Source organism: Culex pipiens, chromosome 2 (assembly GCF_016801865.2).
Source record: "Culex pipiens pallens isolate TS chromosome 2, TS_CPP_V2, whole genome shotgun sequence".
NCBI classification, from domain to species: domain Eukaryota; kingdom Metazoa; phylum Arthropoda; class Insecta; order Diptera; family Culicidae; genus Culex; species Culex pipiens.
Genome location: NC_068938.1, coordinates 113,639,831 through 113,662,648, shown reverse-complemented (window position 1 = coordinate 113,662,648; position 22,818 = coordinate 113,639,831). Strand labels below are relative to the sequence as shown.

Below are 22,818 nucleotides of genomic sequence, written 5' to 3'. Positions count from 1 at the left end.
CAACTTATTACATGATTTTTTGTCAGCTATAACGAAATGATATGCTACTACCCAAGTAACCATCCAGCACTTAAACATGGTCACTGTTTAGCACTGATAGCGCATTTACAGCTCCAAGTAAAAGCTAAACTGCTTTGACAACAGCACTAATAGCTACTCTAGTGCTGAACAATGGCCGAGTTTGGACTTTACTCGGCTGGTTTAGTGCTGGCCCCTACTGTTGTTACCCATCCCTGCAGAAAATGTCAAAAAGTTGAGAGAGGCAAAAATATTGCTCTCTCTCCCTTTCCTCCAGCTCCCCATGCTATTTTTAGCTGTTTTGTTTACTCTGTACTCGATTACCGACACAGCTGACCGAGTTGGATTTTTTTGTTGAAAATTAGTTGTTCGGGATTCGAAACCATTAGTTGCAAGCTGCCATCGCCGGGTGTGGATCTTGAGCCGGTATCCTCTCGCCTAAATTGGAAGTGGATCACTGATGTGATTTTGGAGCATCTTATCGACTTGAATTTTAACACCAACACGAACGATCATCATGCTTTTTGTGAATACAATTTTGATTGATTGATGGATTGATTGAAGATCGGATAAATTAAACAACAAAGTTCATCAAACAACTATTCATATTTTTATTTCACACAAAAAACACGCGAGAAATAACAAGCACTTGAAACAAACCCATGGGGAAAATGACGGGAATTTTCCGGAGGTTACTTGGAGTTTAATTTGTTTTCCAATGATGGCTTTTTTGGCTTTAGAAAGCGGATTTCGACATTGACGTCGTCATGTCTCCCGGAAAAATATGCTAATTTCCATCGCTGAATCTGCTGTGAGTGTACTTTCTTCATATCCAGATCCAAGTCAGGGAGTAAGATGAGTAACCAGGAAGAAGTTTTCTGAAAATACATAGCATTTTAGTAAAATGATAAGATTTTATATATGAATTTAGTACTTACATTATTTTTTAAAGTCAGCAAACCCAAATAAATGAAGTGAGCAAATGATGACAGTTCTGCATGAAGACATGCTATCTCATTCTCTTCCTACGTGGGCAAGGCCTAGTTGCCAGTTTTGAGAAAAATGATGAACACAGTTGCCAGCACCAGCACTTAAGCAGCACTTAGTCAGCAATACTGAGTGCTACAATCTTAGTGCTGACAAAGAGTATTATTCTCTCTGGTGCTGATCTGCATTAACACGTGCCGGTGCATGACTAACATGCACTAGAGTGCTGAAGTATTGCTGAATAAGTTTTTGTTTTAGTGCTGGTTGGTTACTTGGGTAATGGTACGTTCGTTTGAGGGCTAGTTCCGCACTGAGTGCCGCACTCAGAGCTGTCAAAGTGTTTGTTTGAAGAAACTCGCGCTAGTTCCGCACGAGTTTCGCCGCCATCTTGGAACTGAAACTCTAGTGCCGCACTCGATATTTTTTCAGTTTCATGCGAGTTCCATGCACACTGAAAAAGAATTTTCGTTTGAACCAAAACTGGCACCGACGAGTGTGGCACTCAGTGCCGCACTGGCTGTTCAAACGAACGTACCATAAGTTGCTGTTGCCACCGATTTTCTGCACTTTTGATGCAATAAAAAACATACCCGGCAACAATGCCATGCAATTCGAAGAAGAAGATCAACAAAAACAAAACGCGCAGTATGGGATTTGACAGCGCGCATTTGCCGAAAGTGCGGCGCGTCGTTTCGAGGCTGGTATGCCGCGTGTCTTTTTCGGGAATACGCCCGATACGCGCAATAAGCTATAGAAAATATATGCACCGGCCAAAGTAAATTATCATTTTATTAGAATTAAGTTTAAAAAAAGCTACAAATTCATACCAAATTTGAAGACGCTGGTAACAAATCTAGATCTGCATCGGGTTAGTCGATTTACTAATCTTGCTCTTAGTTGGTGCACACCACGAAAAAATCGTGTAAAATTCTGTCTTATTTGATGCACATAACTGGAGCGTCAAATAAGACAGAAAATTACATCAAATTTTAAAATTTTAAAATTACACGACCCGACCGTGAGGATTTGTTAGATGTAAAATTACAGAGACGCAATTTTGTTGGCTGTATTTCTTATTGGATTCTGGGGATGGTTCTTGTCTGAATAAAAAACGACGCATTCTAGAACAATTGAAACATTTTTAATTGCACATCAAATATCTAACACATTATCACTTATCACAACGGTTTATTTTACTAATTTTTCACTCGTGTTTTCACGTGTTTTCTTTTTCTGCTCCCAAAAACTACGGATTTCATTCGACTTCCTTCAACGTCGGATGAACTGACCATCTTCCGCCAGGCCATCAACGCAATTTGGGCCGCCGCGCTGGAGGTTCTGGGCCTTGACCTTTAAATGGTTCCGTACTGAGGAATCCGGTCCAGTTCGCTCCGTATTTGTCAATCAAACTCCGCTCCTCATCCGAGTCACTTCCAGCGGGATTTTGCCAACTACTGACGGCACGTAGACTTGCCGGGAAACCTTTTCCGGAATCCAGATACATTTTGACCGCTGAAGCTTGGACCGGATAGTGGTTGCAGTGCAGTGCTGGTAACCGTTCCTAAGCCAACACAGCTTTATTCGGACAAGTACCATGCCGGAATCCACCAAGATTTTTTCACCATACTAAAATGAAAAGAAACAACATAAACTGTGTTGATTTGACTTTAGATTCATTGGCAAACAGATGAAACTTACGTTTACAGAAGTTTTTGTCGTATTTTCCTTACAGTTTAGTTGATTTGAGACCTGCTACTTAACGATTAAAAGTAAAGAAAAACTGCCACGGCAACAATTTTGCACAGCTTTAAACATGGCTGACGTTTCTGATTTGCTTCTACACTGTCAAACGAATCCACGCGAAGTTCGGTTAAATGTAACACAAAATTACATCAAATAACACGCTCCAGCTATGTGCATTGTAAATGACCGAAAATTGAGTTACAAATAATTGAATTTTACGTAGTCATTAATGTGAAGCTACGTTTCAACATATACACGATAATTTTGGTAAGCTACGTCGAAACAATCATAATTTTACATCTCTTTTCTGATTACATAACTTCAATTTGCGATAAATTCATGATTACGTTTGATGTAAAATTCATGATTTTTTGGTGTGTGACATCCTCTTTTTTAACTCTATCGCCTCTCTATTTTTAACAAATAAGATCTGTAAGGCTTTGTTGAATGGGAGAGAAGTTTTTTTTCTTCAACCAGCGCCTTTAGTTGTCCCGTTACGCAAAGAATGGTTAAAAAAACTCAAATTGCAACCTATTTGTTCACGTCAGGGAGATTAAAAATTGAACTGTCAAAAAAGTTGCGTTTATTTGTTAGTGGTTTGTAAACAGTTTTCTTTTCCTCACGATTCATATTCTGGAGAAATCACAGATACACTATTTTTCAAGTTATGTATATTTTTTGTGAGACAATCAATTATATTTCCAAATATGTGTTAACATTGAGAAGTAAATTCTATGTTGGAGACGTTTCAATCAAAACGAGTTTTTTCGAAATATATATTTCAAACAAACCTTCTTTAATGTTTAGGCTGCATAATAATTCGTTCGTTTCGTTGGATTGAGTTGAAGATAGTTTGATTCAAAATAAAAAAATAGCTCTATTCTTGGCTCTATTAAACTTTTGGCAGACTTAGCAATGTTTAAGCATACTCAACTAAGATTTTAGTCAGGACGAAAAAGAACTCATCGATTGATGGAGTTGCCTTTATAAAAAATAAAAATAAAATGAGAACTAATGCTTTCCCCTTATTTTTGGAAATCCTCATCGAAGTTATTCCAGATTTACCGTACTTTTTCCGGTTTCACTGTTCAGGTCCACATGTGCACAGCGTCAGCCTTAACACCAACACATGGGCTGCTCGTGGGGGAAAATCGAAAGAGGTTTCGCTTGAATCATACGACGACGACGAGTCGGCAGACACCGCCGTTGGATGGTTTTTACAACTCAGCCAGTTGCTTCGGGACAGTCATCGCATTAACACATTGCTTGAAAGTGCTGCCGTCGGGGTTTTTGTATCCCATTTTATCCATTATCCATATACCGAAAAACAGAGGAAAAGAACGCTTAACCGGTTGTTTATTCTGGCGTTTCTGCACATTTCTCTCTGCAAGTTGCGTTTGGTGGATTCTTTGTGAAAGAGTCAAAAGTGAGAGAGGAAAAGAAAATCCGACTCACACGCGTTCAAACTAATCGCGTCACAGAAGATCAGATTAAAAGTCGGGGAAACGGTACCGATCGGACTACGTGTTATTTGTACAACGCATAAGAAGCTGTGATTTTTTTTGCACAAATTTTAGAAAAAAAACATACAATTAGATGTGAGACTAGCTCCTAGCGTGAGGCTATAAATAGGACTTCAATTCAAACATCTTTTTTGAACATAACGTACGCAAATCGGGTGACACCCTGAGATAGTGAAAAAAGGTTGGAATATTGTTTCATCGCGTTATCATTTTGTGAGTGTCAAGTTTGTCCTGATAATCGCACTGTATTGGTGATAAGCAAATACTTTGTACTGATAGCGCGCTGAGAGGAAATCAATCATGCACTCGATGTTTATAAAGGTAAGACCCAGGTTTAATGAAAATTATTAAGAGGAAGTTACCTAATGGGGCATTAAACTGAAATCGCAAATATGAACAACCGTATCGATCAGAGTGCAAAATTCTTTGTCACAAGGTATCCACGATCACTTCCACTGCGCGTTCAGTTCAAGGATTTCAGCCTTCCAGTTGGTTCCATCAATTGCGTTTTTGCTTTGATGAAAACCTGATTACTGAATGTTTGAAAACAACTCTCATTTTAAAGAAATCCTTTTTTATATTGTGTGATGGACTTGAAATTAGAAATTTCACATGTTTAGATTCGAATTAAGATATGAATTTTAAAATTATTAACGAATTCATATAACTATATCTGATAGAAATTATTCACTTTACTCATGGCATTTTACATATAAATTGACTCGGAATAAGTGTTATGTCTAATGTTTTGCAGACTGAGTTATCAGTACATAGATTTTAATGGAATAGCTAAACAATTGTCAAAAACAGCGAAACGTCTTTTGCTGGTCAGAAGATCCTTCACCTAATGTGTTAGGACTCTTTAAGATACGCCGAAATCTCAACTTTTCGTAGGATAATGAAAAAAATCTGACTTTTCAAGAGGTTCATCTTCGCTGACAACTGTTACATCGACCTTCTTGTGTGTCAGCGCCAAACTCGTTGGAATTCTTCCTGTATATTTGCAGATTTGCAGATAAGAACTGGGCGTGAATCAGACGACTGTTGCTATACAATGTGTTGCGCTATCAGTAGTGCCGGTCAGGCCCATCTGGGGTGTTGTTTGAACGAGTTATGAAGATTTTTCGACGTGCTAATGAGACACTTTTCTCGAAAGTCAATCGTCCGATCCTGGCACGTTTGGCTCGTTAAAGTTGCAAACGCCACACTTTGCCAAGCGCTAGAAGTTGAGAAATCACCGCAAAGCTCAAAGCTTAGTCGGCAGATCGGAATACAACGACGCATTAGTTTTAGTCATTACTGCGGCCGACCGCCTATTTGTGAAAGCATTTGTGGAGATCAGCAGAAATGTGGTTTTGTTTTGTAAACAGCTATTTTCGCATTCTTTTGATATCGCTACGATTGTTATTTAAAGTTGATAGGAATGACGATCGCGATAACTTTTCAAAATTATTCAGTAGACCAAATAAGGTTTGTGTAATTTATAAGTAGGTTGACTGAGTTTATAATCAAACTGATAAATTTAACTGTATTTCACTCTTTAGGGTTCTATAACAACAGAGTTATTGAGTAAGGTACGTTCATTTCGAGTGGTTTTTCAAATATGATTTTCTATTTTTAATTTCTGTTGATAGTATTTGACCTATTCTGCAACTTTCGCTGTTTCTTTTTTTCATTTTTCGTGATTTTATTTTATATTTTCTTGTTAATTTGTTATAGATTGCTTGTTATAATATTTTTGGCTGCTCAAATTGAACATTGAACCGTTTACATACCTCTACAGCCCAATTTTTTTTCGATTTCTTTCATTTTAAGCAATTGTTATATGTTTTCTTGTTTTATTTTTAGTATTTTAATTTCATTTATCTAGTTTAGTTTATGTTTGTTTTTGGTAGTATTTGGCCTTTTCTACCACCTTCTAACATTACATTTGCCTATCTATTTTTTCCTTTTCTTGCACTCACTTTTTTAAATTTTTTGCTTGTTTTTCACGTTTTCTGCTTTGGAGTGGCACCATTATCATTTAAATTGTAAAAAATACTTACAGGTATAGTCTGGGACACTACAAAAATTACTGCATTCTTCCTTTTACTTAAAATATTGGAATTATTAGTACCTAAATAACACAGTTAAAGTTAACTCCAGAAAAAAATATTTAAAACATTGGCAAAGTCACATAAAACAAGTCAAACTTCCAACCCTAACATTTTATAAAATTTTAAAATAATTTTTCTTTCCAATGCTTTATAACGATCAAAAATTGGTTGAAAAATTGATTTTAGGCGATTTTTCAAAACGAAGCCCGTCTAGAGGCGGGGTCAGGTTGTGGAGGGTTGAGGGCATTTTGAAACTTCATACTTAAGGCTACCAACTCTTGCTGAGCAAAAATCCGTACACTTTGCCGATAAGACACCATGGTACAGTAGTTGTTCGGTACAGTGAAACCTCTTTTTACGCGGTGCGTTACGTTTTTATAATTTGTCGATTTCTCTGGAACGACGCAACATTTTTTTGGTTTTGTTCAGATCTACAAAACGCTTTTTGAAGCTTGCAAAAATATTGTATGGTTTTAGAGAAATCTACGAAACAAAAAGCGTAACGCCACCACGTAAAAAGAGGTTTATCTGTAACTGGGCTGAGATCGTAGTCCAGTCACCGAATGTTGCTCGTTAACTGAGCTGAACAAAAAATAACGAGGTGACCTCCGATGCATAATATTTTCCAGATGAAATATAAAAATAAAAGTTACTCAAATTTATTTACAATGCTTAATTTTTAATTTTTCTTTAATTGTAACTTGAAATTAAACAAAAGTTTGAAAAAAGTTTTTTTATTTATTGAATATGATTTTTACATCCATTAACCCCTCGGTCATTTTGGTTTTTTGACGTTTGTCTGCTTTTTAACTGAGCTACGGCCCAGTTATCGAGCGCCCAGTTAAAAACAGCTCAGTTAAACAAAGCCCAGTTAGCGAACAACTACTGTATAACAAAAACTGTCAAGGAATTATTTAGATAAATTAAATCAAATAAATTCGAGAACTACAAATATTAAACGTTTTTACAGCTAACTGCTTATAACTTGCACGTTTAAAAGTATTCATAAAATAAACCGTGATTTGAATCAAATCATTATTGTCTTCAACTTTTTTTTTGTAAAACGTTTAAAATTTTACGAACACTTTTCCAGAATTTTTTTATTGGAAAGGTCCTATAACATGTGAAAGACAACAATTTATAGGACCTTTAAAAAAACTATAGATTTGTTAATTCAAATGTTCTAAGGTTTTCACAAGTTTTGGAAAGCCTTTGGATTTTTTATGGATAAATTTATTTGGTAAGGAATGTCTAAAAGAGTCTAGAGTTTTTTTAAAGATCCTATTAATATATGAAAGAAAAAAATAAAATAAATAATCAAGTTTGAATTGAGAAAAACCAGGAAAACTCTTTGCAATTTTAGCAAGTTTTTTTTTATTTTTCTTGCTCTTGTTAGTGCTTTAGTTATAGAAATAATTGTTCCAAAATGGATTATGATGCAACACACAGCTGAAAGGAACTCCAAAACTCTGTTATGTATTGCAAAAGAACTGGTTGTATCTTGATTATTCACCAATAAAACCGAATTAAAATTGAAATTCGGAAAACTCTCCCTTTTTAAATCAAACTCACAGTTAAATTAAAATGTCTAATTTACAAATGCTTTGACCAAATCAAAAAAGCAATTCAATGTTCAAAAATTGTTAAAATTCCATACAAATCCGTATTATGCGTGAAATTCCCTACAAAAATTCCGGCCTGTTAAAAATCCGCGAAGGGGGTCGAAAATCCGTATGGTAAGGAAAAAATCCGTACAGTTGGTAGCCTTATTCATACTTATTTTTAAATTGATCTATAGAGAGTGAGACGGGGAGTTGTTGACTGAATTACCAAAATTTTAAGATTTTTTTTTTAATCTTATTGCAATCAACAGAAAAACAAAACCAAAAATCGGTAAGGACTTTTAAAAAAATGCAATTTCACATCAAAAAGGTGATTTATATATTTTTGCTAACAGCAAAGTTTCAGATTTCAGATTCGGATTCATAAAAAAGTGTTTTTGAAGCAACCCTTCCATACAATATTGATTAAACAGAGTTACATGTTCTATGAGTCAAAACACTATAAAAGCTATTGACATGCACTTGAATGATTCGGATGATGATGCATGAGCGGAACAGCGCATCCTCACGGTATAGCTACTTTTTTTCGTTGATGTGAACAATTCAATTGTTTGAAACGAATAGTGTTCTAAATATTTGTGTGGGGCACACGCATGAGAGCGTGCCAGTCTATGTAGAGAGTGCCTATTGCACTCTCGCAGTGACAACAGGGAACTGCTCGATGACAGCGTGCGGCTGCCAGTCGGGCAGTCGCATCTCAGCAAGCGGACAAGCGAGAAGCACGTCGCGGTCCGTGATCACTCCCACGTGGTGGGTGATTTCCTGGAGGCAGTTTGCGGCCACACATTTTGGCAACCGTGGCAGATATTTTGCTTACTTTTTTATAGCAAATCCTGCAGTTTTCACTTTGAAATCATCCAGGAAATCACCCACACTGCGTTTCTGTACCGGCATTTTTGTTTGTTTGGGTAAGTGCCGTACTTATTGCGGTTGGTGTTGTGCGTTAGTGATGAGAAAATAGTAGTCGTTGAGAAATGACACAGTGTTTGTAAAGAACACCTTCGGAGAAGATTTGTCGCATGGAAAAGTTTGTGGTATGTATGGGTGCGAGGTCAGGAGACCGAATTTCGGAAAGGAAGAGTGAAGTCTGATGGACCACTCAAGGTGTGTGTGTGAGTTTGAGACCGCACCACCAGAGCGAGTTTTGAGAACAGCTCGGAAGAGAAAGAGTGAAGTCTGATGGACCACTCAAGGTGTGTGTGTGTGAGTTTGAGACCGCACCACCAGAGCGAGTTTTTGAGAACAGCTCGGAAGAGAAAGAGTGAAGTCTGATGGACCACTCAAGGTGTGTGTGTGAGTTTGAGACCGCACCACCAGAGCGAGTTTTTTTTTGAGAACAGCTCGGAAGAGGAAGAGTGAAGTCTGATGGACCACTCAAGGTGTGTGTGTGAGTTTGAGACCGCACCACCAGAGCGAGTTTTTGAGAACAGCTCGGAAGAGAAAGAGTGAAGTCTGATGGACCACTCAAGGTGTGTGTGTGAGTTCGAGACCGCACCACCAGAGCGAGTTTTTGTGAACAGCTCGGAAGAGAAAGAGTGAAGTCTGATGGACCACTCATGGTGTGTGTGTGAGTTTGAGACCGCACCACCAGAGCGAGTTTTTTTTTTGAGAACAGCTCGGAAGAGGAAGAGTGAAGTCTGATGGACCACTCAAGGTGTGTGTGTGAGTTTGAGACCGCACCACCAGAGCGAGTTTTTGAGAACAGCTCGGAAGAGAAAGAGTGAAGTCTGATGGACCACTCAAGGTGTGTGTGTGAGTTTGAGACCGCACCACCAGAGCGAGTTTTTGGAAACGCTCGGAAGTGGAAAAGTGAAGTCTGTTGGACCACTCAAGGTGTGTGTGTGTGAGTTTGAGACCGCACCGCCAGAGCGAGGTTTTGAGGACCGCTCGGACGAGAAAGGGTGAAGTCTGATGGACCACTCAAGGTGTGTGTGTGAGCTTGAGACCGCGCCACCAAACCGCTCGAATGAGAAAGAGTGTAGTTTGATGGTCTACTCAAAGGTGTGGAAGAGTTTGAGACCGCACCACCACAGCGTGTTTCTGAGGACCGCTAGGCAAAGTCATAATTTCTAACAAAAAAATCGATCGTCTTAAGTAAAGGGAAAAAGAAAAGTTAGCGCTTACTACTAAAAATAAACAAGAAGAGTGCGGTAGATCAGACCACTCTGTAGAGTTAAAAGAAAGGTGTATTTTAGAAGCCCACTCTTAAACGGAGAAGGAAGAGTGCATTCGTAGGGACCGATCGGAAAAGGGAATAAAAAAGAGTCGCTGATCGTTGGATGAGGATTGTGAGTATGTTCAAACATGTGCTTCGAACAACTGAGTGGCTTAAATCGCTCAGAGTGCGCCAGGAACGTAACAAATGACTTAGTTGTTTTCTTAGACTTGTGTTTTCATTATGTTGTACATTTTGGTTATGTAGAGTCTGGTTTTCGCAGAAAATGAAGCATGCAAACTCAGTCACGTTCTAGCAAAATTCTAGCAGAGTTCTCACAGAGCTGGATATTCTTACAGCATTCTAGCAAAACCAGCTCTGCTAAAATATTTCGGGTCTAGGAAATACCTTAATGTGGGTTTAAATAATTTAAGATTTGAGAAAGATCAATCGAAGGTTACCGTGACTAGTTTAGGTTTATCGTTTACAATAACTGGGTGCCGGGTGTTAGAGACAGGGGAGGTTGAGAAAATTAGACAGAGAGAAGGTTAGATAAGGACAGAGTTAGAGAATGAAAGAGTTTAGTAGATAGGTATAGAAAGATAGATAGGGATATATAAAGGGAATTGTATAGAGAGAAGGTTAGATAAGGAGAGAGCTAGCTTATGAAAGAGTTTGGTAGTTAGATAAAGAGGGAAAGATAAATATAGATATTTAGAAGGATAGAGGGATAGATAGATTAAAATAGAGAGGTGAACCGCTCGTCAAAGGGAAAGGAGAGAAGCCGGGCTATTTGAAGAAAAAAGAGAAGTGTGGAATTATGTGAACCACACGGTAAAGATAAAAAGAGAAGTCTGATGAACCATTGGGAAAGAAAAAGACAAAAGTGTGTTCAGGCATCCCACTCAAAAGAAGAGAGGGAACAGATTAGTTATGCGAAACAAGATCTTATGTTAGAGAGAATGTTTAAATCATTTAATCACTCAGGAAACGGAACAGGTAAATTATAAAAAATTTGTCCGATTTAAGAAGGAATCTTAAACGACGGCCATAAAGAGAATTAGAAAATGTTAGAATGATGACCTTTTGTGAAAAGTGAAAAGGGGAAAATGATGAAAGAATAAGTTTTTGCGAAATTTGAAGTCTTCGGAAAACTTAGCGAAGGAAATTTATTTTAACAAGCGTTGATCAAAAATGTATTTAGGCGGACGAGTGATAAGAGAAAATGCGAAGCGTGATGGTAGAAATATTGTCAGCCTGTATGGATCAATCAGACCGCGCACTGGACTAATAATCCAGTGTTAGTCAGATTCCGCGGCGAACACAAAAAAACTCCTAAGTGTTAAATTGGTATTCGCCATTGCGGAACACAACAAAGGAACCTTTTTATCCGAAACATTTTTATAGATGTAATATGTACAATTCAACATTACATCAAATTATTTTATTTTAGAGAGGAAGGGAGATGTGTGGGGCACACGCATGAGAGCGTGCCAGTCTATGTAGAGAGTGCCTATTGCACTCTCGCAGTGACAACAGGGAACTGCTCGATGACAGCGTGCGGCTGCCAGTCGGGCAGTCGCATCTCAGCAAGCGGACAAGCGAGAAGCACGTCGCGGTCCGTGATCACTCCCACGTGGTGGGTGATTTCCTGGAGGCAGTTTGCGGCCACACAATATTCTTTGAGAATTTTAATGAATTATGATAAGTTTTCAAATATTTTGATTAATAGCACATAAATAAAATGATAAAAATAAATAAGCCATACCTGATAAACTATACACATATTAGAAGAAATAAAATGAGTACAATTTTTATGTAAGATTTAAATCCATTTAACCTTAACTATGAATAGAATAATCAACACTATAATTCAAGCAATGTTTTTGGTCTCAGGTTGCTTGTTTCAAATATCAAAGTCTAAGTTAAAGTCCAGTCGATTTAGCTAAAAGCAATCTAATCAGACCGTCGCAAACACATGCTGTCTATTTATTTGCCATCATTGTGTTCGATGCAATATTTTTTTACAATTTGTTGGCACCTCGTGCAGTTAAATCACTAGATGTCTGCTAAAATAATATCTCTACTAGTATCTAGTATTGGTGCCTTAACATTGTGTACAATTTTGTTAGAATTCTCACAGCAAAAAAAAAAAGTTGTAGGGGAAATTCTCGTATGTTTGGCAGGTTAAGCACTCGCTCCTAATTCCGTCCAATTTGTTCATTTTCATTATAGAAACAACTAATTAAGAAAAAACATTTGATAGAAACTTACTTGCTCACTTCTTATTGAGCTATTCATAACTAAATTTCAGTTGAAAACACTTTTAATGGAAACTATTGGCACTACGCCCCCCGGGGCATGGCCTTCCTCTAACGTGGGATTTCTGCTCCAGCGCCTCTGACGAGACAGGAGAAACCGGGACCGACGTTTTACTTCACCATCCGATAGAAGCTCAGTGGATAAGTCGGGAATCGAACCCGCGTCTCATAGCATCATCGGGATCGGCAGCCGAAGCCGCTACCCCTGCGCCACGAGACCCACCCACTTTTAATGGGCTGTAATTGAATGTCAAAGCGCTGATGTGGCAACATTAGAGGCACGCTGGAATTAGATGCTGTTCCCCTAGCAAACATCCGATCCCGTGAAACATTTTATTACCAACTGTCGTGCTGATAACGACGACGATGACGAGATGGGCCACGTGTAGTTGTTTACGTCTGGGTAATTTTGCCATATGGCCCAGGCCGTTACAGTCAGCTTATATCTGTTTTTTTGCGTATCTTTAGGCACAAATTGCAAACACCAAGACCATCACCCGTAATTGTTGTTGTTGTTTTGGTGGGTGACTACAGGGATTGGTATTGTATCGTATACACTTTGCGTCGTGCTGCAGCCACATGGCACGCATGCGTATCTCTTCTAGTGTTTCATCATCGTGTTCGAGGTTGGAGGCCGCTGTCCGAAGACTGCTTTCGGCACTGCACTAAAGTATACGAACGAACGCCCGTTCACCCATCAGGCTTGTGGAATTTTCCACTAGTTCGGTTGGAGTTATTGCGGGGTAGTGTGTCACTAATTTAAGGCATTTTACTTTTATTTATTGAGCAGGGAAAAAATGTAATTACATAATTTACAGTCATTTCATTTTTTCTGCCTTTTAGAAATTTTGAACAAAGAAAAAAATCAATCTTTCTCTAACCCATTTTTTTCTTAGTTTTTAATTAACATTGTCTGCTCAGTTATAAACTTATAACAAACCTTAATTTATATTCTGTTGAATGCATCAAACCGTTGATGGAAGAATGCTACTCTATATCAAGCATTTTTTAAAGGTCCTATAAGCTACTGTGTTTCATATGTTTATAGGACCTTAAAAACCCGAAGACCGCGCGAAAATTTAACTTGTGATAAATAATTGAATCGTAATTAGAAAATTTTAGTTATCTTTTTTTTAAGTCGTTTAGCTAAAACACGACCCGAAAAATATTTATATGGCAATTAAATAGCTGTCCCACCCGTGTGGATCAATCGGACCGCGGACTGAACTAACAATCCAGAGGTCGCCGGTTTGAATCCCGCGGCGGGCGCTCTTAATTTATTTGTGTAAATATGGGTATCATACGTGTCATACTTTCATACACTTGGGAGCCCAGGGCGGCGAAGTCCTTGTAGATAAAAGGAAGACACTAGTGGTTGGAACTAGCAATGGTGGCCGACAGCTTGACTTTATAGCTAAGTTTATTAAATAGCTACTCAACTAGAGTTCAGCCTCGTTTATCCAAAGTTTGGATTTTTCGACATTCGATTATCCGAAGGTTTCTTAGAAACTTCGAATAATTGAATCACGGAAAAATGAGGTTTTTTTCATATTTAGATTATCCGCAGTTCTTTTGGAGACCTTTTTATAATCAAATCCATATTTCAGATAAACGAGTACGGAATGTATTTTAAAGTTTTGAACAGACTTCTAATGAACGTGAAATCAAATATAGCATGAATTATATGTAAAACTTAAATAGGACGATGTTAATTGAAAAAATAGACCTCAAACCAGGTTAATTTTTTTTTCTGGTCGCACTACTCTTTTTAAAGAAGTAGTTTTAAATTTAAAGGTCACAATAATATTTAACCCTTATTAAAAAAACCAATCAATCGATGAAAAGCTGATCGATCCGGGACCGGTAGTATAGTGGTAAGCGTGGTTGTCTCTTTCCTCAGTTGAACTGGGTTCGATCCCAGACGGTCCCGGTGGCATTTTTCGAGACGAGATTTTTCTGATCACGCCTTCCATCGGACGGGGAAGTAAACGTTGCCCCGGTCTAACCTAGAGGTTAGGTCGTTAGTTCCAGGTGTAGGAATCGTCTCCCGTTGTCCTACCTCGGTTGAGTCGCTGATAGGCAGTTTTACTCTCAATCCAAAGGTCTTCAGTTCGAATCCCGGGGTGGATGGAAGCTTAGGTGTAAAAAGCGGTTTGCAATTGCCTCAACAATCAAGCCTTCGGACACCTAGTGTCGCAATCGAGAACGCCAATGCAATGCTGTAGAGCGAACAATTTGATTTTAATTTCTTTTTTGAATTTTTTTTGATAAATAGTTTTTTGCAATTCTGTCGTGAAACTACTCACTTTTCCTGCCATTCTTGAATGATGAAAAAGCCTATTGTTCTGTACCAAAAATAACGAAATCAAATATTAACACTTTTCAAAATAAATACTGAAGAGTTCTACTTTCCAGCACTATAATGGGTGCTGAAAAGTTGAACTTTTCAACACTAGTATCGAAAAGTAACATTTTTCAATATTTTGACTCATAATTCCACTCAAAGGGTATTTTTCGGAATTACAAAAAATGTTGTATGGAACTCTTTGCAAAACTTGATTTTTTCAACACTCGTCGTATTTATCCAACTCGGTGAACTTCGTTGGATAAATGTTCGACTCGTGCTGAAAAAATCTTCTTTTTGCAACTTGTTAAACTACTATTTGCAATAGCATAAACTACTATTTTGCAATTCCGTTTTGCAACAAAAAAACATACTTTTTTGCAATTCCGTCGTGAAACTACTTACTTTTCCTGCCATTCTTGATCGACGAAATAGCCTACTTTTCTGTATCAAAAATAACAGAATCGAATAGCAACACTTTTCAAAATAAATGCTGAAAATTTCTACTTTTCAGCACTAAAATGGGTGCTGAAAAGTTGAACTTTTCAGCACTTGTTTCGAAAAGTAACACTTTTCAAATTTTTTTTTGATTTAAACGATTTATTGACAAAATACATGAAAATTTGACATAAAATTTCACTCAGTGTGTGTTTTTTGGAATTGCAAAAAATGTTGTATGGAACTCGTTGCAAAACTTGATTTTTTCAGCACCCTTCGTATTTATCCAACTCGGTGAACCTCGTTGGATAAATGTACGACTCGTGCTGAAAAAATCATCTTTTTGCAACTTGTTGCATAAACTACTATTTCCTGTCATTAACAAGTGACGAAATGGCCAACTAACAAATAACAGCGCTGAAAAGTTCATTATAGCACTCATTTGAGACAGAGCCTTTTTGGAGATGCACGACTCTTGCTGCAAAAAAAACATCATTTGGCAATTTGCTACATAAAATGCTTTTTTCTAGATGTATTTTTAAAACAACCAATGGACCATGAGTTATATATGTGGATAGGAGCTTTTGAAAACTAAGCTCTTTTATAATGTAATTTTACATCAATTTAGACTGAAAAAGTGGCATTACACCAGAAAAGTGGTAAAATTACACATTTCCAGAGGTAAAATTACACCTTTTTCTGACATAAAAGATGTACCCCTTCCCAGATGTAATATTACCATGATTTTTTTTTTCTGTGTGCAAAACATGAGTTATTTTGCTAAACAATGTGCAATTCATCATTAGTAAATTAAAATGTTTTTTTTTGTATTTTTTTCCGAGTGCAATACCTTTCAGTAAATTTTGCGACAGTGTTGGTTGCGTATTGATTTTTACTCCTGGGTAGGTTTCTGTATAGAAAAGGTCGCTTCTCGGGCCGTATCGGTATTAAAATTCACATCTGCAAAATCAAGTAGTGCAATCATACTCAGCTGGTTTGCTTGTTCAAATAGTCTCTATTAATACATTATCCACACGCAAACTACAAACCCCAGGCCTAGATTGTGTTTCCCACAATAACGAAACGTTGGCACCTGTTCAATACGGGTATGTTTGCTGCATTCCTAGGGAAAATGGCAGGACTGCTGTTGTTGTTGTTGTAAAATTTTCAAACCAACTTTTTTCTCTTCTCAATTTCAAGGCCCGATCAGAAACCGATATGCGTGACATTGCGGCGCGGATTTGCCGGGACTACCTGACCGGTGCGTGGAAGACCATTCCGGCCGAGGACCTGCAGCTGAGGCGAATCAGCGGCGGCCTGTCGAACTTTCTTTATTACGTCAGCCTGCCCGAGGACCATCAGCAGCGAAGTGACACGCCCCGGTCCAATTATTCTAGCGGCAGCAGCAGCTCCAAGCGGGCCCGCAAGGACAGCTACTCGAGCATGCTAGAGCCGAAGGAGGTAAGTTGTGGCCGGAAAAGGGGTTCAGTGGTTGGTTTGCTTCTAGGTTTTATGTTTTGGATACGAAAAACGTACTCTGACTGCGGGTTTCAATGTATCGATTAAAAATTTATGTTTTTCCTTTTCACATTTAGTTGTACTTTGAACTTAACATAATTGAATTAACATTTCGTTAACAGACTGGAGGAAGGTATTTTATTATTTTTAGTAAATTTAACATTGTTTCTTATTTTCTTTATACAGCTTGAAAATATTAATATTCCTATAACTTGCATAATTTAGTGGATAAAAATATTGTTTTTAAAAGCAATGCTGCTCGTCCGATTCATCCATTACAGTATTTTTTTTATTTCACAACATTATTCTTTAATTTAATTTCAAACTTAAATCAAATTGAATGTAAATGTACTTCAGTTTTATTTTCCTTATAGAAATTTTGTCCTTTATTGTGATTTGGCTTAGAAATAGAGTTTTATCACAGAGAGTAATCAATCAATTAATCGGATTACTAACTTTAGTTCAAGTTTCAATTTCAAGTGCAATTATTGACTTCACCCAGTCACGACGTTCTAGAAGGATTCTAGCAGAGTTCTTACAGAGCTGGATTATTTAACAGCATTCTAGCAGAAATGTTCTACCGTTCTAGCAAAATTCTGGCAGAACCAGTTCTGCTGGAATATTTCGTGACTGGGAAGTCATGTAAATAAAGAATTCATCAGTTTTGTTGAATATTAAAAAAAACTCAGAATGAAAAGAGAAAAATGCGCAGCAGTGATGTCTTAATTATAATTATCAATGGGTATCTAGTGGAGGAAAACATATGTAATAAATAAAAAAGAGCATTTCACGAGGACAATTTTCTAAAAATATGCACTTTTTGCGAAAACGTGAAAATAGTCAAACAATATTTTTTCTTTCCAGGTTATGCTCCGCATCTATGGTCAAACTCATGGCGAGCACGCACTGGAAACCATGCTTACCGAGTCGGTTGTATTCACACTTTTGAGCGAACGAAAACTAGGTCCAAAACTGCACGGCATCTTCCCAGGTGGCAGAATCGAGCAGTACATTCCGGTATGAGCAAGATATTTGCGCGATATCGTAAACTAACTAAGCTAACCATTTGATCATTTTTTGCAGGCACGTGCGTTGAAAACAGCCGAGTTGGGTGATTCGAAAATTTCATTGAAGGTTGCGGAAAAAATGGCCGCGATTCACAGTTTGGACATTCCGGTTTCCAAGGAGCCCGATTGGCTGTGGAGCACGATGAACCGCTGGCTGAACAGCATGGAGAGCACGCTGAAGACTTTGGAAAAGGATCAAGCAAACGACAATAAGGCGATTGCTGGGCAGGAAATTATCACGAGGCTAGATTTTCGAGCGGAAGTCGAGTGGCTCAAGTCGGTCATCGAGAGGGAGGACCACCCGATCGTTTTCTCGCACAATGACCTGCAGGAGGGTAACATCCTGTTGCGGGAAGACTGTTCTCCGGCGAGTGTCGTGGAAGGTTTTTGGTAAGTGGTGGGCTTCCCTTGCTTGCTCAAGCTCGCCTTATCGCTAATAGCACGCACACGCGCATTAACAAGCCACCTCAAAATTTTCAGCACCCTGGATCAATTCGATGAATCCACGCAGTTAGGCTCACACTTTAGCTCAATTTTAATTTCCAATTCCACTAGCAGCAGCAACAGTGGCAGTGTGGCTAGTCTTAAATCCAACGGTGTCGATCGTGCATCCGTTGGCGGTGAAGTGGTAGTTCATCACGAAGACTGCAACAAAAATTCTAGGTAAAGTTTGAGCAATTTGTGCACTAGAGAACACTTCCTTATTCTTGTCCCTGTTTGCAGGAAGCGATCCATGTGTGAAAACATTGAAAGTGAGCTGGACAACACGAGAGACTCGGTGCTCAGTGGAAATTCCCAAGCTCTCTCGGACCAACCCTGTGATGGCGAACCGCAACTTATGATTATAGATTTTGAATATTGTGCCTACAACTATCGCGGATTCGATTTGGCAAATCACTTTCTCGAGTGGACGTTCGATTACACCAAACCAGATGGGCCTTTCTACTACCACAAGCCGGAGCAGTTTCCCACCGCAGAGCAACAGGTAAGTGTACCAAGTTCGGTAAGGTAAAAGAACAAACAGTCGTTTGCATATTTTTCACCGCTGGAAAATTTGTTCTTTTACGAGAGCTTAACGTCGACACTTCATTATCCCTTACGCCATTGAAATGCCGTTGATCTTCACTATGATGCCCTTTTACAATGCAGATAACTTAGAGTCACCCAAACCAATCAGAAATCGTGGCCCAATTGGACCATCCGAGGATCGGAACTGGTCCTCCGTCGGATTAAAAATGTGGTTGATGTGACCCGAAAGCGGTTCTGAGTTGGCTGCTAGTGCTGAGCAAAAAAAGAAGATTAGTTGGGTTGTGGTTCCCAACACCCGATGATAGGTCACTACTGCTTTTCATTTATTCTGTGTTCATTTGGTACCGAATAAGGCTACTCCTGAGTGCACAAGTAATTGTTTTTTGTTCTCTTTTTTTAGCGAAGCTGATTCGTTACGTTTCATGTACAGCTGTTTGCATCTCGAATGTTACTAATCGTTATCCTTTTCTTTTATTTAACCAAAAATTTCTCTTAAGGACAAGTTCATTGCAGTTTATTTAGAGAAATCCAGCTGCTGTGGGGAAGCGGCCCCGAGCGCCGAGGACATTGCGGAAGTTCGACGAGAAGTGCAGTGCTTCACTTTGGCATCGCATCTGTTCTGGAGCTTCTGGGCCATCGTGAACATGTACCAGGAGATTGAGTTTGGATACCTGGTGAGTGTTTTTATCCTTTTTATTTTCAAAGCAACCCAACTTCATAGCATCGATGCTCGGGTGGCACGTCGACTAACTTTGAAAATTATTGGAAGATGTTTTCTTCATTCTTACTGTTAACCATAGATTGCGTTTGAACAATATGACTAGAAGGCTATTCTAGCAGCGTTCTTCGATGGCATCATTGTCACCTAATTGACTAACTTTCAAAGATTTGAAATATAAGAAGTTAATAATAAATTGTTAAAATAACAGGAACCGATCTCAATACAGTCCATGCTCGATTATCCGAAGCCACGATTATCCGAAGTTTCGATTATCTGAAGTTCGATTATCCGAAGGTTTGTATGAGACTTCGGATAAACGAAACACAAACAAAACAATTTTTGTTTGGCATTTTTTTATTTATTTATTTTTAACATCAACTTCGAGTTTTGCAACCCCATTTTAGTGAAATTTTAATGATTGATTGCCAAAAAATGACCAAATGCATTTTTCAGTATTTCGTAACTGCCATTTTGACCGCCATCTTGGATTTAAAAATTCTAGCTCAACAATCAAAAATGATTTCGTGATTCGATTATCCGAAGTGAAGTTTTTCTATGCCTTCGTATAATCGAGTCTGGACTGTAACAGAAAAAATACTCAAAAAACAAGCCAATTAAAAAACTTTGATATTGCAATATATAATGTATGGTCAAAGACAATCTTATGGGAAATTGGACGAGCTTTCCGGTAAAAATATTTACGAGACTGAAAAATCAAGTCTGTCACATATAAATTGTCAAAAACCATCAAAAAATCACATCTGTAACTTCACAAGGATTGGACTTAGGGCAGTGGTCAATATGGAGACTTTTATGTGAAATTGTCTGGAGAATTGATTCCCGTATTCGGTTTTTCAAAATTTTGACGTTTAGAGCACTTAAAACAAAACAGTTTCAGTAAATGATTTATGTATTTTTTTAGGTGAGTTGCTCCATCCTGCATTTTTCGTGAGTCTTTTTGTAAAATCTTAGGCTGTTTTCACAAAAAAATTGAATGAGTAAAAAATCGTGGGCTCACCTTCAAATTTTACTTTTAAACTAAAAAATCATAAAATCTCATAAAAGTGGCATGTTTTTTTTCTTTCAGTGTTTTTTTTTTTGGAAAGCCCGTCAAATTTCCTACAAGTTTGTCTTTGACCACTTTTTGATACGATGCAACGGCTTCGAGATACAGAAATATTTAAATTCCGAATTACAAAAATATTTAAAACACCTGCGCCCTTCTTAAATGTCATTATCGAGTGAAACTGGCTCCACATACACAAAAATGGCCTACATAAGCGTAGGATAACATGTCTACAAAGTTTCATTGAATTCGGAGAGGGTCGAGAAAAAAGTACCTAAAAAATTCCAGTTTTAAGCTGGAATTGCTCGGATGATTCATAACTCAAACTCAAACATGCTTTGTATTAGCATTGTAATTGTAATTCAATCCATTTTCCATTTTCTTGCAGGAATATGCAGTTTGCCGACTGAACGAGTACGTAAAAGCTAAGAAGCAGTACTCGGAGTTGATCAACAACTCGGGAAATTCACCCACCAAGGACAGCGAGAAGTAAAGGCTCGGGCACCTTCTGATCATCGGTACAAACACACTCGACATAAATCTTCAACTAGTGAAAAACAAAACCCAAGCATTCGCCGGGTCCACCGTTACAGCGGATGGTGCTCTGCGGGTGAAGTGCTTCGCCCGTTCCACCGGTGATAAGAACCAAGTTCCGACGGCAAAATGTGCTTACACTCAACAAAAAAAGTGAGAGTCTAGCGGCACGAGATGGATATTAAATTTAATGACGAATCGTACCAGTATTAGAGGCTCACAGAACCACACAGTAGAGCTGTACTTTGTATGTTTCACAGGCAGGACTTAAGTTTGCACGCAGGTCGAGGGTTTCAACAATGTAAATTGATGTTATTTTATATATGTTTTAAGAGATATTTTTTTTCTTTTTGTCCAGTGTTCACCATTTTAAAAGTGACCTTTTTCAAATATATACTCCACTTATTTTCTCTAGTTATAAATTCAAAACAGTTGATAGATTCACTTTAGATTTACGTGTGGCAAAGGTAGGCGTTAGATGCCGAAGAGTATAGATTGATCACGACTGATTGTAGCTAGATAGAAGAACGAATTGAAAAGTAAATTTAACCTTATCATAATGATGATATTTGAGCTCCGTTTGTCGTTCTAATACCCGTAGCAACATCGGCCCTTACTCTAGTTGTAAAAATCATAAACATATCATTGAAATTTTCTTAGAAATGACGATACAAGGTAAAAAGTGACTAGAAAACCCAATGCAAGTATTTTCAATGCAATTTGTTCTATGTTTTTGATAATTTCAAAACTAACAATGAAAACAAATTTGGAAAAGTATTTGCAATGGACCAAGTGTGATGAAAGTAATATTGAAAGCCAAAACTTCGACTTAACTAAATATAATACATCCCACTGTGCTTGCGTTGCACGAAACACAATGTGTACTTGTACTTTAAATTTACACGATATTGTACGCACCACCGCAAGTGCAACCAACAGCAATGAATTACTTCGGCTCACGTGAATCTGAAATTTGAAAGCATTCTAAATTACAATCATCGTCTTCGAAATTTTCTGGAGTGCGTACCAATTTCGTGAGAAATGTGATAGTAATGTAAGACTCGGTTCTAGTTGTTGTATACCCACAATACAAACAGGAAAAAGAGCAAGCCTAATCAGCTCCATGTTTCGATAACAAAGCAAAGGTAGGAATAAGTGCGATAAATGTGAAAGTAGTTAAACCTATTTTTAGCCTTCTCTTAATAAATATCTGAAATTGAAAAAAAACTTTGGCAGCTTCATCTTGTTTGAATATCACAGCCATTTTAAAATTTGATGTTGCAGTGCACTGTGTAGTAATATCACATTGTGCTTTCTTATTTCTTAATCCGACAATGAAATTAGGGGAAACCTTATTCTAGCTCACCTTTGATGTTCAATTATAACTTCTTAAATGCGTTTTCAACTGAAATCGAGCAAAAATAGGTCATAAAACAGTCATCTGGAGCAAATCGGTTCTAGAAATCTAGAGAAGATCCTGTTTTTTCGCGAAAAACTAATGCCTTATGTGTGAGAAAACTTGCCTTACGTTTTTCCCAGCTTGCTGTTTTTGCATATGGGATATTTATGCGAACATAGGCAGTTAAAATCTCTAGAAAAGATTTTCCATATTCAGACTGTAGTCCCGATTCACCTT

At 37.9% G+C, this 22,818-nt stretch overlaps 1 protein-coding gene across 5 annotated transcripts; it reads left to right on the top strand.

The window, feature by feature from the left end:
* Positions 1–3,967: 3,967 nt before the first annotated feature.
* LOC120414667 (choline/ethanolamine kinase-like) lies at positions 3,968–22,409 on the top strand. Of its 5 annotated transcripts, XM_039575942.2 has the most exons (9): positions 3,968–4,592; positions 5,816–5,845; positions 16,448–16,708; positions 17,630–17,782; positions 17,849–18,222; positions 18,313–18,495; positions 18,556–18,817; positions 19,359–19,535; positions 21,037–22,409. In XM_039575942.2, the coding sequence occupies exons 1-9, from the start codon at positions 4,572–4,574 to the stop codon at positions 21,139–21,141; spliced, it is 1,566 nt and encodes a 521-aa protein (XP_039431876.1). In that variant the 5' UTR covers positions 3,968–4,571; the 3' UTR covers positions 21,142–22,409. The 5 variants fall into 5 exon arrangements, with proteins under 5 accessions (XP_039431876.1, XP_039431877.1, XP_039431878.1 ...); XM_039575943.2 differs by lacking the exon at positions 5,816–5,845 and having other exon boundaries at positions 3,969–4,592; XM_039575944.2 differs by lacking the exons at positions 3,968–4,592; positions 5,816–5,845 and adding an exon at positions 16,161–16,353.
* The last annotated feature ends 409 nt before the right edge of the window (positions 22,410–22,818 follow it).

Excerpts from the sequence above, each read along its gene's own strand:
- LOC120414667 (XM_039575942.2), top strand. The coding sequence starts at position 4,572 with ATGCACTCGATGTTTATAAAG. Across the intron at positions 4,593-5,815 it reads TGCACTCGATGTTTATAAAG|GGTTCTATAACAACAGAGTT; the intron begins GTAAGACCCAGG and ends TTCACTCTTTAG. Across the intron at positions 19,536-21,036 it reads AGATTGAGTTTGGATACCTG|GAATATGCAGTTTGCCGACT; the intron begins GTGAGTGTTTTT and ends ATTTTCTTGCAG.